The sequence below is a fragment of the Lacerta agilis genome, chromosome 10 (assembly GCF_009819535.1).
Source record: "Lacerta agilis isolate rLacAgi1 chromosome 10, rLacAgi1.pri, whole genome shotgun sequence".
Lineage (NCBI taxonomy): Eukaryota > Metazoa > Chordata > Lepidosauria > Squamata > Lacertidae > Lacerta > Lacerta agilis.
The window spans coordinates 2619945-2640157 of record NC_046321.1 but is presented as its reverse complement, the minus strand read 5'-3'; the positions used below and the strand labels follow the sequence as shown (position 1 = coordinate 2640157).

Here is a 20213-nt window from a genome sequence, read left to right as displayed (position 1 = left end):
AGTGAATGGTCGTGGACCAGATCCAGGCACTTTTGGAAGAAACTGGTTTTCTGGATCCATTTTAGTTGGAGTTTTGGCCCGGTTTTGGCACAGAAACTGCTTTGGTTGTCCTGTTTGATTACCTCTGTCGAGAGAGAGACAAAGGAAACATGTCCCTGTTAATTCTCCTCGGCTTCTCAGCGGCCTTCGATACCATCAACTGTGATATCCTTCTGGAGCAACTGCAAACTGGGGGTGGGATAGGATGGGGTTGGGGGAGAACCGTGCCTGCCACATGGACCTCCTTGGGGTAAAGGTGGGATCTGAATGTCACAGTAAACAACTATTTCAAGAATACAGAGGACATGATTGCAGAATTGCATGCACAGAAGAAGGTTTATTGTTACTACGGAGGAAGACAGGAGCTGGCCAGAGAGAGAGAGAGAGAGCAGACACTTGCAAAGGTTTGCATTTCCATGATGTGGTCTGGGAAAAGGGGTTCCAAAGTTGGCTCCATCACTTTGCAAAGCACAAGGAAAGCTTCGTTTACTCAGCTAACCGGTCCACAAAAGCATCTCATCTCTTTGCAGAAAAGTGAGACAGATTTCACATCTCATGGGGCAAATTTCCTAGTTTGTGGGGATGTACTTTTGCTCACAGCCTCAAGCTTTGGGTTTGGCAAGGTCTTAGTGGACTCAAGAGTCCAAACTGGATTTATTTTGGGAAATGCCTCTTGTTTTTTCTGCTCCAGGCCAATAGAGGAGGGGAGGGAATAGATTTCCTGCAGGTGAACAGAGCAGTTGGGAAAAGGGCCTTGGACCTGTCAGGAAGCTGGAGGTCTTTGGGTGTTCCTCTCAGGCCCAAGGTGGCATTTCAAGCCTAATAGGTGGCCTTGTATTTGCACAGGTATGGCAAGGTATTCGTACAGGAACGCTGGATCCATTTCTGGGAACCTGCAGGGCAGAAGGTTGAGAGTGAATGTTAGGGAGTGCCCAGAAACTGGGAGGGAATGTAGACTTGCTTTTGAGTAAATAAAGTATTTCCTTCCCTGTTTTGGGAGAGAGGGACAATTACGAGGAAAAGCAACAAAGAGATTTGATAAACACATAAGCAGAAGTATTTTGAACAAGCCATTATACTTTTACCAGTAGGCTGTGTGTGTGTGTGTGTGTGTGTGTGTGTGATGAAGAACCCTTTCCCCATGGTTTGTGAGATCTTTGTGACATTTGATATGTTTTCAAGCATTCCCCACACCCGCAAGAATTGAAACCTCACTGAAGCCGCCTATCAAAAAGCTGAATCCTGCATTTAAATTAAGTTCCACCTTTGCATGGGGCAGAGTTCCCTGATGGATTAATCCGTATATCCGGACTCACAACTGCTAGCTGTCAGCACCAATAAACAGATGAAGTTCAGCTCCAGAGGTTTTGAAGTAATCCTTTTATTTTATAAGCTATATATATATATATATATATATATATATATATATATATATATGAGAGAGAGAGAGAGACTACAGACTGTGTGAGTTTCAGTCACCTAGCAGAGATGAGAACACATTTTACCTTAACAATAAAAAATTCCTTCCAGTAGCACCTTAGAGACCAACTAAGTTTGTTCTTGGTATGAGCTTTCGTGTGCATGCACACTTCTTCAGATACACTGAAACGGAAGTCATCAGACCCTTATATATAGTGAGGGAGTGGGGAGGGTTTTCCACTCAAAATGGTGGTGGGAATGGGTGATTGGCTGATAGGTGTGGAAAACCTGTTGACATCTGTTAATGACTGCAATTGGTCTTACAGGGAAAGGCAAGGGGTGAGATGGCTAAAGATAGCAATTAGTGGCTGAATTGCAACTAATCACCAAACTTAAAACCATGGAGAAACCTGGTCTGAACAAAGACATTGGATTCTTATCTCATTATACATGACAAAGCTATCTTTAGCCATGTCACCCCTTGCTTTTTCCTTTAGGACTAATTGCAGTCGTCAACAGGTTTTCCACACCTATCAGCCAATCCCCCATTCCCACCACCCTCCTGAGTAATACCCCTCCCCACCCTCTCACTATATATAAGGGTCTGGTGACTTCTGTTTCAGTGTATCTGAAGAAGTGTGCATGCACACGAAAGCTCATACCAAGAACAAACTTAGTTGGTCTCTAAGGTGCTACTGGAAGGAATTTATTATTTTATTTTGTTTTGACTATGGCAGACCAACACAGCTACCTACATGTAGTTAGGAACATTTAGGAATAACAGTCCATAATAATCCATATTATTATGCTCTTCCCCGTCTCTCTCCACTGCGTCAGGAGATTGACAGAAAGGGAGGGATGAAAATGCTAACATTCCCTGTGCCCTAATCTGGGCCAAAGAACCACTCTAGACTTACCCCACCGACCCCAATGGAGGTAACAGTTCAAAGACAAAAATGCAGCCCAGGTGATACGAAGTGCCAAGTATAAAGAGGAAACTAGTGGGGTTCTCTCTCTGGAGCCCCATCTCTCCCTGTCCTCAGTTTCCTTGCCCAAGTCCTTTCTGCACAGGAATAAGCAAGTCTGTCCTTTAAAAAAAATAATTGTCAGTTTCCCATTTTCCCATTCTTGAGTTCTCTATAGTTCCACATCAGTTTGTGATTCTCAGTGGGTGTTGTTTTCACCAGCATTTTAAGGCCACTATCAACCAGTCGACAATTTCCCCATATACCATGGACCTTTGCATGTTACTTTTGCAGACGTTACCCTTTTTAAGCACACGTTTGATCCAAGTGTATGTGGCTTTCTACACATTAGTTGGCTGGAGAACTGCATTGCAACATTCAGAGTGTCTGAGAATGGTTTTGTTTTAGTTCCCCTCAATGCCTTGAATGGAATGGGTTTCCCCCCTCCTTCCTGCATACCTGAATAAGAAAGTGAGGCACATTCATATGAAGAGATGGAGGTGCTGATGCTCCGGCCGTCCCAGAGGGGTTGAGAGAAGACAGATCCATCGCTCCATTGCCAGATCATATTCTGGAGAGAGAGAAGGAGAAAGGGGTAAACGGGGAATGCAAGCTCGTTGCTCCCCACATCCCCAGAGAGGACACAGCTGGGGAATCAGCACAACTGACAAGGCCAAGGGGTTGGTTTGAGTCTCCAGCAGCTGGAGCCATAAAGGTGAAAGGGGACTGGCAATTCGTAAGGTGGTGGGGAGATGTCACGGAATCTGTGACTTTATAGATAGCGCAATGAGAGTTTGCAAGGAGGAAAGACAATGAGGATCTGGAGCTGAAGCTTCAGAACCTAGATTCATAGAATCCTAGAGTTGGAAGAGACCCCAAGGGCCATCCAGTCCAACCCCCTGCCAAGCAGGAAACACCATCATAGCATTCCTGACAGATGGCTGTCAAGCCTCCGCTTAAAGACCTCCAAAGAAGGAGACTCCACCACACTCCTTGGCAGCAACACAGAGCCAGTCCGAGAAACAGTCCCATCTCAAAATGAGGGCTCCAAGGTTTGACATTTGGGGAAGAAAGAGGTTTCAGAGTGAAGGGAGAGCCATTGAGCTACACTTGAAGGACCTCAAGGGAGCTGAGGAGCTTGCACAGTCTGCATCTTCAGAGAGTCTCTAAAGGCACCTACCGAGCTACCACGGTCAGCTACCAGACCGATCCATACGTTGCTAGAGCCATAGCGTCTCAGGTAACTGTAAATCACATTTGCTTCCCTTGCAGAAAGAATGGAGGCCAACTGGGACCCATGTCTCCTCTGGCAGCTGACCTGTAGAGAGAAGAAAGGGGGCAACCAGTGAGGTGCTGCCCACAGTCAGGATTCCCAAGGAGTCGGCCCTTGCTCTTCTCATTCCCCCTGGTGAAACTTACCTCAGCATCATCCCACGAGAGGCTAGAGCTAAAATACTCGTAGCAGTACTTTCTGTAGAAGATGGCTCCTGGTGGGCAGTGAGCTCGAGCGCTCTGGCTGCGACTGGCGGCACCTGTGAGAAATTGGATTGAGACTGGAATAGATGCCCCAGACCTCCAACCCTTTCATTGACAGATGGAGCCCCTCGAGGAAGCCCTGGCGTTAGGAATCTAGAGGTTCCTTCTGGCTCTTTCCAAACTAATCTTTCACCCTTGAACTGCCACCTGCTCACTCCCCTCTTTATGGGAACCCAGACGTTATTGCCGAAATTGTTGCAGCGCTGTGTTGTCTATGCAGCGCCAGCAGAGGCTTTTACACATCTGGTCTGTGATGATGATAATAATAATAATGATATTACCGTATTTTTCGCTCCATAGGACGCTCCGGACCATAGGGCGCACCTCATTTTTAGAGGAGGAAACAAGAAAAAAAATATTTTTCTGGTTTTCCTCCTCTAAAAGCCCTGTTTTGTTTTGTTTTTTGTTTTGTTTTTGAGGATCAGCTAAAAGTTTTGCAGCTTTTTTGCAAAGGGAAAAGCCCTGGGGGTTTTTTTGGTTTTTTTTTTTTTTTGGAGGATCAGCTAAAGGTTTTGCTGCTGTTTTTGCAAAGGCAAAAGGCCTTTTTTGAGAATCAGCTAAAAGTTTTGTAGCTTTTTTTGCAAAGGGAAAAGCCCTAGGGGTTTTTTTTGGTGTTTTTTTTTTTGAGGATCAGCTAAAGGTTTTGCAGCTTTTTTTGCAAAGGGGGAAAAGCAAAGCTCCTTTTGCAAAGGGGGAAAAGCAAAGAGGAAAAGCCCCATTTTTATGGGGTTTAACTCACATTTCTGAAAAATCTTAAGGAAAGGGAGCCATTTCTACTGTTTCCAGACAGATAATCTAATCAGCCAGTCACATGTTCTGGGGAAACAAACAATCTCCCTCTGCAGCACATTCAACAAAGGAGGGCGGGGCTGAAAGGGAGCCAGGACTCTTATCTCTCTCCCGATCTCTTGCTGATCAGCTGCTGAGCGGGGTCCTTTCAACACTCCCTTTTCTCTTTGTAAAATAAAAAGCACAATCTGCTTTTGGCCCCTGGGCAATTCAGCTCCAGGGACCACCATTCGCTCCATAAGACGCACAGGTATTTCCCCTTACTTTTTAGGAGGAAAAAAGTGCGTCTTATGGAGCAAAAAATACGGTATATTATATTATATTATATTATATTATATTATATTATATTATATTATATTATATTATATTATTATTTATACCCCGCCCAGCCACTCTGGGCAGCTTCCAACAAAATATTAAAATACAATAGTGCATCAAATATTAAAAGCTTTCCCTTAACAGGGCTGCCTTCAGATGCCTTCTAAAAGTCAGATAGTTGCTTATTTCCTTGACATCTGATAGGAGGGCGTTCCACAGGGAGGGCGCCACCACAGAGAAGGCCCTCTGCCTGGTTCCCTGTAACCTCATTTCTCGCAGGGAGGGAACCGCCAGAAGGCCCTCGGAGCTGGACCTCAGTGTCTGGGCTGGACAATGGGGGTGGAGACACTCCTTCAGGTATACAGGGCCAAGGCCGTTTAGGGCTTTCAAGGTCTGCACCAACACTTTGAATTGTGCTCAGAAACGTACTGGGAGCCAATGCACAGTGTGATTGCAACAGCCGTCCAGCTAGCGTGGCAATAAGGCGCCGCTTATGCTTTCAAATAAAATTGCTATACTTTTTATTTATTTGTTTTTTTTCAAATTTTCAAAAAGAAAACATTTTTTTTTAAAAAGAAAAACACGGACATATGCACCTAAGTGTAAAATTGTTATTTCAAGCTGGAATATTTCTATTATTGCAAAACAGCACTCTTTCTGGATTAATATAAAGAAGGGGGGGTGATTTACTTAGTGATGGGGACGGAAGAAACGCACTGGTGATTTAACAAACATGCACAGGACGAAAGGAAAGACCCAAAACCTATGCCAGAAGGGGACAGATTTCAGGAGAATGGGAAGCTCGTGGAGCCCCCCCCCCCACAGCCTTTGAGTGCTGCTCTTCCGTCATTTTAAAAAGGGGCAGAGAGCAGCTCCAGACAGACAGCTTATGGGAAAAGACTTAGTGCTTTTTTCTAGTTAGGAACAATAATTTCCTCCATCCATCCATCCATCCATCAAGCAAAAATGGTAACACATACCTTCTATAAATTTACAATATATAGAAGTGCTGTAGAACTGCCTCTTTAAAATATACATGCAGCAAAGTCCAAAGGCATCAAGCAAGAACTTTTTTTTTTTCATTTCCACAGTGGGGACCAAATAAATACACCCCCCCCCCTCCGGGAGGAGATTCCACAGATGTGGAGCCACTACCAAGAGCAGCAAGGCCAGGAAAAAGCTGCCAACTCTGCACAGGCAAACCTACACAGATCTAATGAACTGATTAGAAGCAGAACCACAGAATTGTAGAGTTGGAAGAGACCCCCGAGGGTCATCTAGCCCAACTCCCTGCAGTGCGGGAACCTTGCCCACAGCTGGGCTCGATCCCCCAACCTCCTGCTTAAGAGCCAGAAGCACCGACCCGTTGCACCGCACAGCAAAGTTGCCCTTTTTCCTAATGCTCACCTTCCGCCAAAGGGTTAAGGATCAGGCAGCCCAACAGGCAGAGCCCAAGGTAGACAACTTGCCCCATCTTCTGGTTCTCCTGGGAAAACAAGGGGTCAGCAGCATCTCAGCGTATTCTCGCATGCCCCACATTCTAGAGTCCCTCGATCCTAGGCTCTGATGGGGTAGGCTCAGATTCTGGATGGCAACGCTTAATTGCTATCAGCCAGCAGGGCTGGTATCAAACTCCCCTGAGCCTCACCCACCCCTCCTGCTATCACTGGGGTCCCAGGCCCAAACAGAGGGGGGGTGTCATATGGGCCTCCGATTCCAAAGGGGGCCATGGTCAGCATATTCACAATCGCTCACCATTATTTAAATGTAAATACTTCAAATACTGTAATCCTTTTCCCTATGTATTTTTTTAAAAAGCACTATTGTATATGAAAATGTGAAAATTATTTATATACTTACTTATTTATAAGACTTTGGAGATCCCCAGGGTAAAAAAAAGGGGGGGCACATTATCTACCTGGCCCAGGCCTCTACCTGGCTATGCAAGGGCCTGTGGGGTCCTGCAGCAATGGGTTTCCATGAGATCCAGTGCGGGATTCACGTATAAGCTAAACAAGCTATAGCTTATGACCCCACTCTTTTGGGGGGGGGGAATTAAAGGGGGGGAAACTGGATGTACATTTCCAAAATAGAAGATAAAAAAACAAATAAAATAAAACCTACACACAGCAACATTGTTTTGTGATGTAAGTCATGGGCCCCGCCTACTAGCCTGCTCCCTAAAATATCACGGGTTTGCTCCTTTCTATATATAGGGTGCCTACATTCTGCATGGACTGGTTGCATTGCAACAGGGGCAAATGGCTTGAGATACCTATTAGCTCCATAAATTACCATATAGCATATATTCAACACAAAGAACAGCGAGAATTTGTTGTTGACAAAGGACAGCTGGACATATCAAGGGCCCCTTTACCTTCAGTAGCTTAGGGCCTCATCAAACCTAAATCCAACCCTGATGAGATCTTACCGGAACCTGCCATGATGAAACCTTGAAAAGTGAGGTGGGAGGGCAGGCAGGGGTGAGGCTGCAACTGCTACCCATATTTTATAGGACACTCGCAATCGTTCAGTGCAGGGGCCAATTTGGAAGGTTTGCCCTTAGAGTGGGACAAAAGTTGATCGGCCCAGAAACTGAATGTGGGAAATTTGGCTGGTTTGTTTTCTTAAGGACATTGGGATCGACAAATCTGCCCAATTTAGTTCTCTGTTTTTCTTATTTTTCCAGTCTTAAATTCAGTTCTCCGGGAGTGCACAGTTTACATTTGGGTTGGGGGGGGTCCTTCATGAAATCTCTTCCGCGTGTTAGTGTGACTTTCTCCCAATAAAACTTATTTTTGCATACAGTTCTGAATAATGTACACATTTTTGGAGGGCAAATTTCCCTAAACAGAGTGCATTTTTGCCTCTCATTTCACTAATAGGTTTCTTTGTAGACACACTTTCCACTAATATAGACATTATTCTGCACACAGAATCATGAAATTGTAGAGTTGGAAGGGACCCCCCCAGGGAATCTCAACTAAAGCATCCCTGACCGATGGCCACCCGGCCTCTGTTTAATAACCTCCAATGAAGGAGAGTCATTGATTCAAGAAGTTCTACACATTGGTTCAGAGAAGTGCAAATTTCAAAGGTTGGCTGTGCTTCAGTTTGCATATTGGCTGAAAACATGTTGAATTACGGTAGGTGATTCCAAATTGCATGCAAACAGAGCGCAGATCTCCCTCCCACCATTCTTACTCCTTGCAAACAAGGAGCTCATTGCTTACCTGTTTTCACTAGCAGTGCCTTAACAAGAAACGCAAGGATCTCAAGTGAGGAAGGAGGGAATTTTGGGGGTGCGAAGACTCACCTCTCTGCTTCTCCCTTTCTGAGTGGCTGGTCTGGAGTGCTGTAGTCCGAGGACCAAATTCTGAAGAATACTCACCCACCCTTGGACCATTTTAAAGGAAGGGGGGCGGTGATGATGGCTTCTAAGCAAACAAACCGAAGCATCCCACCTGTCAGAAAGCAAACAGAGGAGAAACCACACGATTGATACCGGCAGGAAAATTTGCTCTTGAAAAACACCATTTTATGGTGAGACAACATGCAAAGCTCACTTTCAGAGGTGCCAGCTGGGAGATAAGCTGGGAATGATTTGTGACAGAGAATGATATCATAGAATCATAGAATGATAGAGTTGGAAGAGGCCACAAGGGCCATCCAGTCCAACCTCCTGCCAAGCAAGAAACACCATCAAAGCATTCCTGACAGATGGCTGTCAAGCCTCCGCTTAAAGACCTCCAAAGGAGGAGACTCCACCACACTCCTTGGCAGCAAATTCCACTGTCCAACAGCTCTCACTGTCAGGAAGTTCTTCCTTATGTTTAGGTGGAATCTTCTTTCTTGTAGTTTGAATCCATTGCTCCGCGTCCGCTTCTCTGGAGCAGCAGAAAACAACCTTTCTCCCTCCTCTAGATGACATCCTTTGATATATTTGAACATGGCTATCATATCACCCCTTAACCTTCTCTTCTCCAGGCTAAACATACCCAGCTCCCTAAGCCGTTCCTCATAAGGCATCGTTTCCAGGCCTTTGACCATTTTGGTTGCCCTCCTCTGGACACGTTCCAGCTTGTCAGTATCCTTCTATGTTCCAGTTCTCGGAATTACAGCAGTTGTTAACTGCACGAAACAAGCTTGCTGGATGGGACCATTGGCCTATCTAGTCCAGCATCCTTTTCCAACAGTGGCCAACCAGATGCAAGAAGGTTTTCCATAGGTATCTGTACAGGTAACACATTTCCCTGGAAGGCTAGGAGGCACTCCCAACACGCTTTTGGTTGAATGTTCATCTTCATTTCTGCTCATGAGGTTATTGGGATCAGTGCCAGATTTATGTATAAGCCAAACAAACTATAGCTTAGGGCTCCACTCTCTTGGGCCCCCAATTTTTTTTAAAAAAGAAAATAAACACTGGATGTACATTTCCAAAATATAAGATAAAAAAACACATAAAATGAAATAAAACCTACACACAGCAGCAGTGTTTTGTGTTGTGTACGCTCCTATGATACCAAATAAGGTCCATCAATTACCAAATAGCATATACTCAACACACAAAAACAGCGACCACTTGTTGTTGACAAAGGACAGCTGGACATAGAAAGGGCCCCATTACCTTCAGTAGCTTAGGGCCTCGTCAAACCTAAATCCGGCCCTGATTGGGATGGTTATACACAATCATCCTTTCAAGAGCCAGTGTGGAGGTGTGGTTAAGAGCGGTAGTCTCGTAATCTGAGGAACCAGGTTCGTGTCTCCGCTCCTCCACTTGCAGCTGCTGGGTGACCTTTTCAGCCATTTGGGGGCTTTCTGTTTGGGGGGGGGAGTTTTTCTGTTTTTTGAAGCTGTTTTTGTTTGCTGTTTACATAATATGGTCAGTAATCTAAAAACGAACTGAACCCCTAAAAACGGGGCATTCCTCATCCCCAAAAAAGGTCAACAACTTTGAGCTGAACCCCCCAAAAACGGGGGTAGATCACTGCTGAAAGTAGATCACGGTCTCTTGGGAATTGGCCACCCCTGGTATAAGACATGTAACTAGAATTTTTTTTTAAAAAAAAATTCAAGCAAATAATTGTAATAACTACCGTAATAAAGCACTGCTTTAATTATATATAATTTTCCTAAAATTTTGGTTTCATTCGCCTTTCCGTGCTGAAATGTCACAACCTGAACGACCATGGCTTGCCCCCCCCCCCCAGTTTTGATCCTGGGTATGCCCCTGGACCTCAGAGTGCTTCGTGTGCCATTAAAAAAGCATGTCCACTAATTTCCTACTAAAACTCTATAGCTTTTCATTCTGGAAATGAATGACCAAGTGGATGCTGGTGATGTTGGATGGGGTGGGGAATGTGCAGACCCCCAGCTGACTCTCTCAGGCATCCTGGAAACAGCCAACATCCCAGAAAGGCAAAGCTTAGAAGCTGCAGAAATCTTTAACTTCTCAGATTCCCCAGCCCCACTAATCCAGTTGTGTCGGTTCTGCCTTACTGGAAAGAGACCGCTGGTGCAAGAATATGCAAATATTCCAAGTCACACAGATACCTTCATCAGGACATTTACTTTTATTGGTTTATTATTATTACTTTTCAGCTTTATACATTTCACTAATTTTACAAAACAAAATAAAATAAAAAAATGCCTTCCAGTAGCACCTTAGAGACCAACTAAGTTTGCTCTTGGTATGAGCTTTCTTTCATGTGCATGCATACTTCTTCAGATTCTTCAAAAAAATTCATTTTTTATTTCTTTTTTTGTTTGTTTGTTTTGACTATGGCAGACCAACACGGCTACCTACCTGTAACTAATTTTACAATCATTTTAACATTTCAAAACTTGACTTCCTTCCCTCTCTTTCTGCGGTTCCTTAAATTTATTTTTTAATATTTTCTGCATATCATAATTACCTTAATTTGCTCATTTATTCATCTACTTTAAATATACAGTGGTACTTCGGGTTAAGTACGCTCCAGATTAAGAACTTTGCTTCAGGATAAGAACAGAAATCGTGCTCTGGCGGTGCAGCGGCAGCAGGAGGCCCCATTAGCTAAAATGCTGCTTCAGGTTAAGAACGGTTTCAGGTTAAGAATGGACCTCCAGAACAAATTAAGTACGTAGCCAGAGGTACCACTGTATACTCGTATGAAACTACAGGTTATCACAATAATCCTGCCTATGTTCTTATCTGTTTACAATTTATCTGTAAATATTCAATAAACAATTTCCATTCTTTTATTTTAAAAATAAATTGTTATATTGATTTCTTATTCTTCCAGTAAGTTTTGCCATTTCTGCATATCCCATAAGTTTTTGTATCCATTCTTATTTTGCCGGAACATCATCTTCTTTCCATTTTTGGGTGAGTAACATTCTTGCCGCTGTAGTCACATACATAAATAAATTTCTATACAGTTTTGGTAGTTCTGTCCCTATAATTCCCAAAAGAAAAGCTTGATGTTTTTGTTGTTTTGTTTTGTTTTGTTTTGTTTTACAAACGTTATTTTAAACATCCTTTTCATTTCATTATATATCATTTCCCAGTAAGCTTTAACCTTACTACAAAACCACCACATATGATAAAGGGAACCTTCTTTCTCTTTACATTTCCAACACTTCTTTGATTTAGATTTATATGTTTTTGCCAATTTTGTGTTAGATACCATAGATATATCTTTTTCATATAATTTTCTCTTAGACCATAACATGCTGTAAATTTTATATCCATATTCCACAATCGTTCTCATGCTTCCATGTCTATATTATGACCAATATCTATTGCCCAGTGCATCATTGAGGAATTTACTTGCTCATCCTTTGTCTCCCATTCCAATAATATCTTATACATTTTAATAATAATAACAATAACAATTAATAATACTTTATTATTTATACCCCAGCCACTCTGAGCAGCTCCCAACAAAATATAAAAAATTACATTCCAACAGGTCTCTCTCCAGTTGTGATATTTGTTCCCCCAAACAAATATCGCATCCTAACTTTCTTAAATACTTCGTTCAAATGATGCTATTGTATCCATGTTCTAATTTCCCTGATAATTCAGGACATTTACTTTTATTGATTTAGGTCAGGCATGTCCAACAGGTAGATCGTGATCTACGGGTAGATCACTGGACGTCTGTGGTAGATCAGCTTTGCCCTGAACCCCTAAAATGACCTGAACCACCAAAAATAGGGCTTTCCTTCCTAAAAAGAAAAGCTCAATGTCGCTTTCCTCTTCCCCAAAGAAGCTCAACAACTTGTACGTGAACCCCAAAAAACAGGGCTTTCCTCCTAAAAAAAGCTCAACAACTTTGACCTGAACCCCCCAAAAGCGGGTAGATCACTGCCAGTTTTTAACTCTGTGAGTAGATCGCAGTCTCTTGGAAGTTGGCCACCCCTGATTTAGGTAATTGAGATATTGCTCTGTATTTCAAAGCAACCTAAGAGGTTTCCGACATCATGGAAATATTGCAAAGAAATAGCAAGGAATGCAATTGGCAAACAATGCTACTTCTTTATCTTGGAGACGCACAGCTGGGAAGTGCAGAATCCTTTCCCTTATCGTTCTTGTCCAGCTCTGCTAATCCCTCTTTATGGATTCCACCTGCTCTCCTCCCCTTTAATCTGAGCTCTTTCATCAGCCCTTTCATCTCGGGAAACTCCACCCCACCATCCCGGGTTGAGAGGGACAACGAAAGGCTTCTGCTGCCTTCCATGGACAGATACTGATGTTATAAGGGGGGGGGGGGAAATCTGCTCCTTTTCCCTTATGGGACATCCAATAACCCGTATAGAGTCCTTTTTATTATTTTTATAAGAATTTATTGGTTTTTCAAGAAAAATAACAAACATATAAAAACAATACAAACATACTACATACTATAAAAAAATAAACAAAGAAGAAAAAGAAAACTCATACAAAATATAAAAAGAATACATAAAACACCTATTTAAATATCTTAATCTTATTTCAAATCTTGTTCAGGGGACTTCCTCCGTTCTCTCTTCTACGTTCAATTCTAATTTACTTTAGTAACTTTGTAACTATTTTAACAATCATTACAAAGTTACTAAAGTAAAACACCTATTTAACTATCTTAACCCGTATAGAGTCCTTATGTAGGTTCTCTACCAACCGTACTGTCTGCTTGTGAAACGTGGACCCCTTATAAATGCCATCTCCAATGCCTCAAAAGATTCCATCAACGGTGTCTCCGAAAAATTTTACACATCACTTGGGAAGACAGGCGAACTAATACCAGTGTACTGGAAGAAGCAAAGATCACCAGTGTCGAAGCAATGATACTTCAACATCAACTTCGTTGGACTGGTCATGTTGTGCGGATGCCTGATGACCGTCTTCCAAAGCAACTACTCTATTCCAAACTTAAAAAATGGAAAGCGTCATGCCGGTGGTCAACAAAAGAGGTTTAAAGACTCTCTCAAGGCAAATCTTAAAAAAATGTAGTCAAAACAAAATAAAAAAATTCCTTCCAGTAGCACCTTAGAGACCAACTAAGTTTGTTATTGGTATGAGCTCTCGTGTGCATGCACACTTCTTCAGATACACTGAAACAGAAGTCACCAGACCCTTATATTATACATGATATAGCTACTTTTAGCCAACTCACCCCTTGCTTTTTCCTGTAAGACCAATTGCAGTCGTTAACAGTCGTCATCAGGTTTTCCACACCTATCAGCCAATCCTCCATTCCCACCACCCTTCTGAGTAATACCCCTCCTCACTCTCTCACTATATATAAGGGTCTGGTGACTTCCGTTTCAGTGTATCTGAAGAAGTGTGCATGCACACAAAAGCTCATACCAAGAACAAACTTAGTTGGTCTCTAAGGTGCTACTGGAAGGAATTTATTATTACTATTTAGTTTAGAGAATACAATAAAATTTATATATACAAAAAGAGTCGACAAAAGAGGTTTGAAGACTGTCTCAAGGCAAATATTTAAAAATGTAGTATAAACACCGACAACTGGGAAACACTGGCCTGCGAGCGCTCCAGTTGGAGAACAGCCTTTGCCAAAGGTGTCATGGACTTTGAAGACGCTCAAACTCAGGATGCAAGGGAGAAACATGCTAAGAGGAAGGCACACTTGGCAAACCCTCACCGTGATCAACTCCCGCCCGGAAACCTCTGCCCCCACTGTGGAAGGATGTATGGATCCAGAATCAGCCTCCACAGTCACTTCCGGACTCATTGTTAAAACCGTGTTTATGGAAGACAATCTTACTCGGCCACGAGTGATAGAAGAAGAAGAAGAAGAAGAAGAAGAAGAAGAAGAAGAAGAAGAAGAAGAAGAAGAAGAGGAAGAAGACTGTTGTTATAAGGGAAAAAAACTGTTCCTTTTCCCTTACGGGGTAACCAACAGCCTGTATAGAGTCCTTAAGTGGGCTCCCTATCGGTAGGAGAAAATAACAGAGGCCAACCAGAATATATTGAGAAGCAAAGCGGCTAGTAAGCCTGATCTTTATTCAAGGTACTGCTGCAGCAGGGTTCCCTACTCACCACACACAGGAGGGAGGAGAACCCTGAACAACGGTGCACAAGCCCCTATGTAGACTTTTGAAATTGCCCACCCTGTAGCTCAAGACCACCCCCCCCCAAAAAAAAAACATCATACATCACAGAAATAGGTGGTCCCCAGCAGAAATAAATCACAGGGCAGCGGTCTACAGCAGAAAACCTGTCTGTCAATCATTGCTCTACCTGGGCATCCTGGCCATTCCTTTTGAGATGCTAAATACTCAGTTCCTGAATCCAGGTCACAGGATCACCCTATTCATTTCACAGATATGCCCTTAAGACAGGATTTGTGAGCAGAGAGACAATGGGGGAGGCTTTATATATATATGAAACTGGCAGAGGTGATTTCAGAACCACTGGCAGTAATCTTTGAGAATTCCTGGAGAACAGGCGAAGTGCCAGCAGACTGGAGGAGGGCAAATGTTGTTCCTATTTTCAAAAAGGGGAAAAGAGAAGACCCAAACAATTACCGCCCAGTCAGCCTGACATCAATACCAGGAAAGATTCTAGAGCAGATCATTAAGCAAAAGGTCTGTGAGCACCTAGAAAGGAACGCTGTGATCACTAAAAGTCAGCATGGGTTTCTGAAAAATAAGTCATGTCAGACCAATCTGATCTCATTTTTTGACAGAATCACAAGCCTGGTAGATGAAGGGAACGCTGTGGATGTAGCCTATCTTGATTTCAGCAAGGCCTTTGACAAGGTGCCCCATGATATTCTTGTAAAGAAGCTGGTAAAATGTGGACTAGACAATGCTACCATTCAGTGGATTTGTAACCGGCTGACTGACCGAACCCAAAGGGTGCTCATCAACGGCTCCTCTTCATCCTGGAGAGAAGTGACTAGTGGGGTGCCACAGGGTTCTGTCTTGGGCCCAGTCTTATTCAACATCTTCATCAATGACTTGGATGATGGGCTTGAGGGCATCCTGATCAAGTCTGCAGATGACACCAAATTGGGAGGGCTGGCTAATACCCCAGAGGACAGGATCACACTTCAAAATGACCTTAACAGATTGGAGAACTGGGCCAAAGCAAACAAGATGAATTTTAACAGGGAGAAATGCAAAGTACTTTTGTTGTTGTTGTTCAGTCGTTCAGTCGTGTCCCACTCTTCGTGACACCATGGACCAGAGCATGCCAGGCACGCCTATCTGCCTGGCGTGCTCTGTACTACACTTGGGCAAAAAAAATGAAAGGCACAAATACAGGATGTGTGACACCTGGCTTGAGAGCAGTACATGTGAAAAGGATCTAGGAGTCTTGGTAGACCATCAACTTGACATGAGTCAACAGTGTGATGCAGCAGCTAAAAAAGCCAATGCAATTCTGGGCTGCATCAATAGGAGTATAGCATCTAGATCAGGGGAAGTAATAGTACCACTGTATTCCGCTCTGGTCAGACCTCACCTGGAATAGTGTGTCCAGTTCTGGGCACCACAGTTCCAGAAGGATACTGACAAGCTGGAACGTGTCCAGAAGAGGGCAACCAAAATGGTCAAAGGCCTGGAAACGATGCCTTATGAGGAACGGCTTAGGGAGCTGGGTATGTTTAGCCTGGAGAAGAGAAGGTTAAGGGGTGATATGATAGCCATGTTCAAATATATAAAGGGATGTCATATAGAGGAGGGAGAAAGGTTGTTTTCTGCTGCTCCAGAGAAGCGGACACGGGGCAATGGATTCACACTACAAGAAAGAAGATTCCACATAAACATTAGGAAGAACTTCCTGACAGTGAGAGCTGTTCGACAGTGGAATTTGCTGCCAAGGAGTGTGGTGGAGTCTCCTTCTTTGAAGGTCTTTAAGCGGGGGCTTGACAGCCATCTGTCAGGAATGCTTTGATGGTGTTTCCTGTTTGGCAGGGGGTTGGACTGGATGGCCATTGAGGTCTCTTCCAATTCGATGATTCTAGGACGGATCCTGCCTTCGCTCCTGTCAAAGGCCTCCCGGGAGAGCAACTTTGCCGGTTGCTGCTGCCGGATCCTTGAAGAAAGCCTCTGGGGGTCTCTGGCAGGCCCCCTGACCACCAACCCATCACGGCTCCGGCTCATTGCCCACTTTTACAAAGCAGCTGGTTCATGGGAGGATTTTGTTGGGGTTGGAGCTTCTTCTTCTTTTTTAACAAGGAGGGGTGATTTCCTACAATGGAATGGTCTTGCTGTTAGAAAAGTGTTCTCTCCCCCCGGGCAGAGCCCCCTCAGCCAACAAAAATGTCCTGCGCAGCCGAGGTGAGTTGTTTCTTGTTCTTGGTTGTGTTGCAGTATTTCCCCACACAAGTTACATAAGCACCACACACAGTCTCCCTGAACTTTATACCCTTTATTGCATGAGGTCGCCCTCGTAAATAAGAGGAAAATAGGCCCGAAGATCCCGTCTCTTCTCCTTCCGTGGATCCCATTCATTCATAAAAAATGACGTTTCTAAATAGCGCCCCTGGTGGCCAGCCCGCTGGTACTGCAGGCTCTCCGCTTTGACAGCTCTGACAAGGTGCAAATACATTGTTTCCGTTTTCAATCGACCGTGACTAATCCAATCACAAATGTATCAATTCCTTTATACAATGTTTCCGCTCTATTTCTGTGTACTTCTTGGACCTTTTTCTGAATTGTGTATGACTCCCTGCCACCGGTAACCAGCAGGGCTCGCTCAGGGCTGCCTCCTCCATATTGTTCACCCTCCTCCATATTGTTCACCCTCCTCCATATTGTTCACCCTCCTCCATAATCCTCTAAGCGTGACCCCACGTCCGCAGGAAGACAGGATTTTCCCGCCTCAACCTTGCCAGACAAGGAAAATCTGTTTAATAAAGGACTGCCTCTTCGGAGTGGATTCCACTCAATGGGACTGTGCTTGGTCCTACCCTAGGGCAATATCACCTTTTGTCTTCTTGTGCCTCACTACCTGGAGGGGGTAGCCCAGGTGTGAAACCACTCAGGTTTCTGCTCCTAGCCCCTCCCGTCCTGAAATTCTTTAATGTAGTCTGATGTAATTTTGGGGGTGTATCTCTATGTGAGGGGGGGAGGCAATAAAAGTTTGGGACACTTCCTTCTCGGGGCTTCCATCTTCCCTTCGTGCTGAGGAGTGGGAGCCCTGTCGCGACAGTAATTTCTCCAATAAAGACCAAGCCTACTGGCTGCTTTTTGCTCCTAACTTTGGCGGTGGTCTCCAGTTTTTGCCCAAGGGAGCCCTCAAATTGCTGCGTTATCAGCTTGGCGACCACGGAGCGGGACCCTTGGTTCTCCCACGAGGGTGAGGGGGTGAGGCGGAGAGGACCAGGCGCCACTGGGCAGCTTTGACTCAGGGATTCTTTCCCTCTCTCTGTCCTCTCTTCGTGGGCGGTAATCAACTGTTACCTGGGAAGACCAGCCAAAGGGAGCAAAGGCACGGTCAAGCCGGCCGGCAAAGGATCCCGGGATCTACAAAGGATTTTGGACGTGAGTATGGTGCAGATTTAGAACACGGGGAGGGGGGGGGAAACGTGTGAATTTACTCACGACAGCTAAAACCTTCTCTCTCTCCTTCCTTGCTCTCTCTCTCTCCTTCTACTAATTCTCTGTGTCTCTCTCTCTCTCTCTCTCTGACCCGGCTCCGTCGGAAAAGGTCCAGAACGGTGTCAGAGAGGAACTCTTCCCCTTCCTTTTCCTTTCTCGGCCCGGCTCCGTCGGAAAAGGTCCAGAACGGTGCTGAGTAAAGGATAAGGATCTCTCTCTCTCTCTCTCTCCTCCATCTCCTGGCTCCTTGACCCGGCTCCGTCGGAAAGGGTCCAGAACGGTGTTAGGGGGCCAGAGAGACACCTACTTCTTTCTTTACGCTCTGTTCTTCTCACTTCTTATCAAATGAAGCCGCACCTCCTGCATGGAGACTCTTGTTGAGGATGACCCGTGTATGTGAGAACGCAAGGTCATTTGTTCCTTTCCACCCTTTATTTTCCGGGTTCTGAACCGGCATCGCGCTGGGCGAGCGTTCGGCAAAGAATTCCGATCCTAGGTTCATGGCTAGGTAGGGGCTGTCGTGAGTAGCAGAACGGGAGGTACATGTGGAGGATTGGGCCCCGCACTAGGGTTTCTAGTTGACACGTGTTGGTTGAGTTCGGGTCTAGTCTGTGAGTTGAACGACAGGGCAAGAGAGAAACTGATAGGCAGAACAGTCAGACGAAGCCAAGGCAAGGAAAAGGGTTTGCCTGAAAGTGTAGTGATCCCGTCCCAGTCCGATCCGTCGGAGTGTGTCCAGACGGTCTGGGAAAGGGGGGGTACAGGGAGGTGGACTCCCTTTAAGTGTGTGATTTCCTTCTAAAGCACTAAGCCATTAGGTTTGCAAACTGACAGAGTGTTTCCTTTCTCACCCCACCCTCTTGTGTCTCCTCTCTATCCTTTGAAGTGTGTCCCCTTTCTTAGTTGGGCGGTTCGTCCGAATTGGGTCTTGCCACAAAATGGGAGCCCAGTCTTCCAAACAGCAAGGGTGGACTCCTTCCGACAATCAGGCTTCCTTGAAGCCTCCTTGCCTTGGAACGGACTCTGACACCCCATTGAACTTTGTGTTGGCTAATTGGAAAAGCTTGAAAGGACGAAAGGATCTGTCGAAATCCAAACTCCGAGATCTCTGTAACCTGTCCTGGGTGGCATATACCCAGCATCTAGAGCCAGAGACCCAGTGGCCGCCACAAGGTTCCTTTAATGGAGGCAAGCTGCAAGCGCTCAAACTTCTCTTAGCCGACGAGAAGCCACGTCAGATCTTTTATTTAAATGCCTTTATGGAGGCACGGGAAATCTTTAGAATGCAACAAGCACAGATTGCCCGGCAGATGGCTATACTGAACCCAGTCCGGCCTCCACCATATGATGAGATAAGGATACAGGAGGAACAACTGGATCGCTCTCTTGTTCCCTTTTACTACCCCCGACCAACTGCCCCTCCCCGCGGTCCCGGAACAGGGGGAGGAGGTGCCAACCCAGGTCCCAGCGTGGATCGGGGCCCCTCTAACCCACACCCTACAGAGGAAAGGGATAATCTACCCGCTGATGTCCCGAACAACGATAACTCTCAGTCGCTGCGAGCGGAAGCTGGAGGGGGGCCGTTAACCACCGCCCCAACTACTCTTACCCACGATGAACAAATCGAGTCGCCTATAGCTCATAGGCTACGAAATAGAGACACTTTGCTAGATGGGCAAGTGGAAAATATATTGCCTCTAAGAGCCTTGCCCATACCTCCAGCTCGAGCAGGAGATCCCCCACGCATGGTTTTCACCCACCAGCCCTTCCTCACTTCTGACCTAATGAACTGGTCAGATAAAATGCCCTCCCTGAGGGATGATCCGGACAAATGCTACCGTCAGGTAGCTACTATCTTTTCTACACACAATCCTACGTGGGCTGATGTGCACATGCTATTGAGCGCGCTCTTCAATGACGCGGAAAAGAGAGAGATAGTCGCCAAAGCAGGAGAAGCTTTACTCCGGCCTAATTATCAACCCGATCCACCAGACGGGACCGCTCCATTGACTCCCCAAAATCTGCAAACTGAGCCCAATTGGGATTATAATACTGCGGGGGGAACATGGTGCCTTAAGATATTCAAGAAAGCTATCTTAGATGGAC

At 44.9% G+C, this 20213-nt stretch overlaps 1 protein-coding gene across 1 annotated transcript in view; it reads right to left on the bottom strand.

The window, feature by feature from the left end:
- Positions 1–314: 314 nt before the first annotated feature.
- Positions 315–20213, bottom strand: part of LOC117054543 (lithostathine-like) — a 32762-nt gene continuing 12863 nt past the window's right edge. The window contains exons 2-7 of the mRNA XM_033163494.1: positions 8383–8530; positions 6474–6552; positions 3843–3955; positions 3604–3741; positions 2883–2994; positions 315–932 (exon numbers count right to left, since the gene is read on the bottom strand). Of these exons, the coding sequence (XP_033019385.1) occupies positions 859–932; positions 2883–2994; positions 3604–3741; positions 3843–3955; positions 6474–6552; positions 8383–8530 (664 nt within the window). The 3' untranslated portion in view covers positions 315–858. The remainder of the gene's footprint in view (positions 933–2882; positions 2995–3603; positions 3742–3842; positions 3956–6473; positions 6553–8382; positions 8531–20213) is intronic.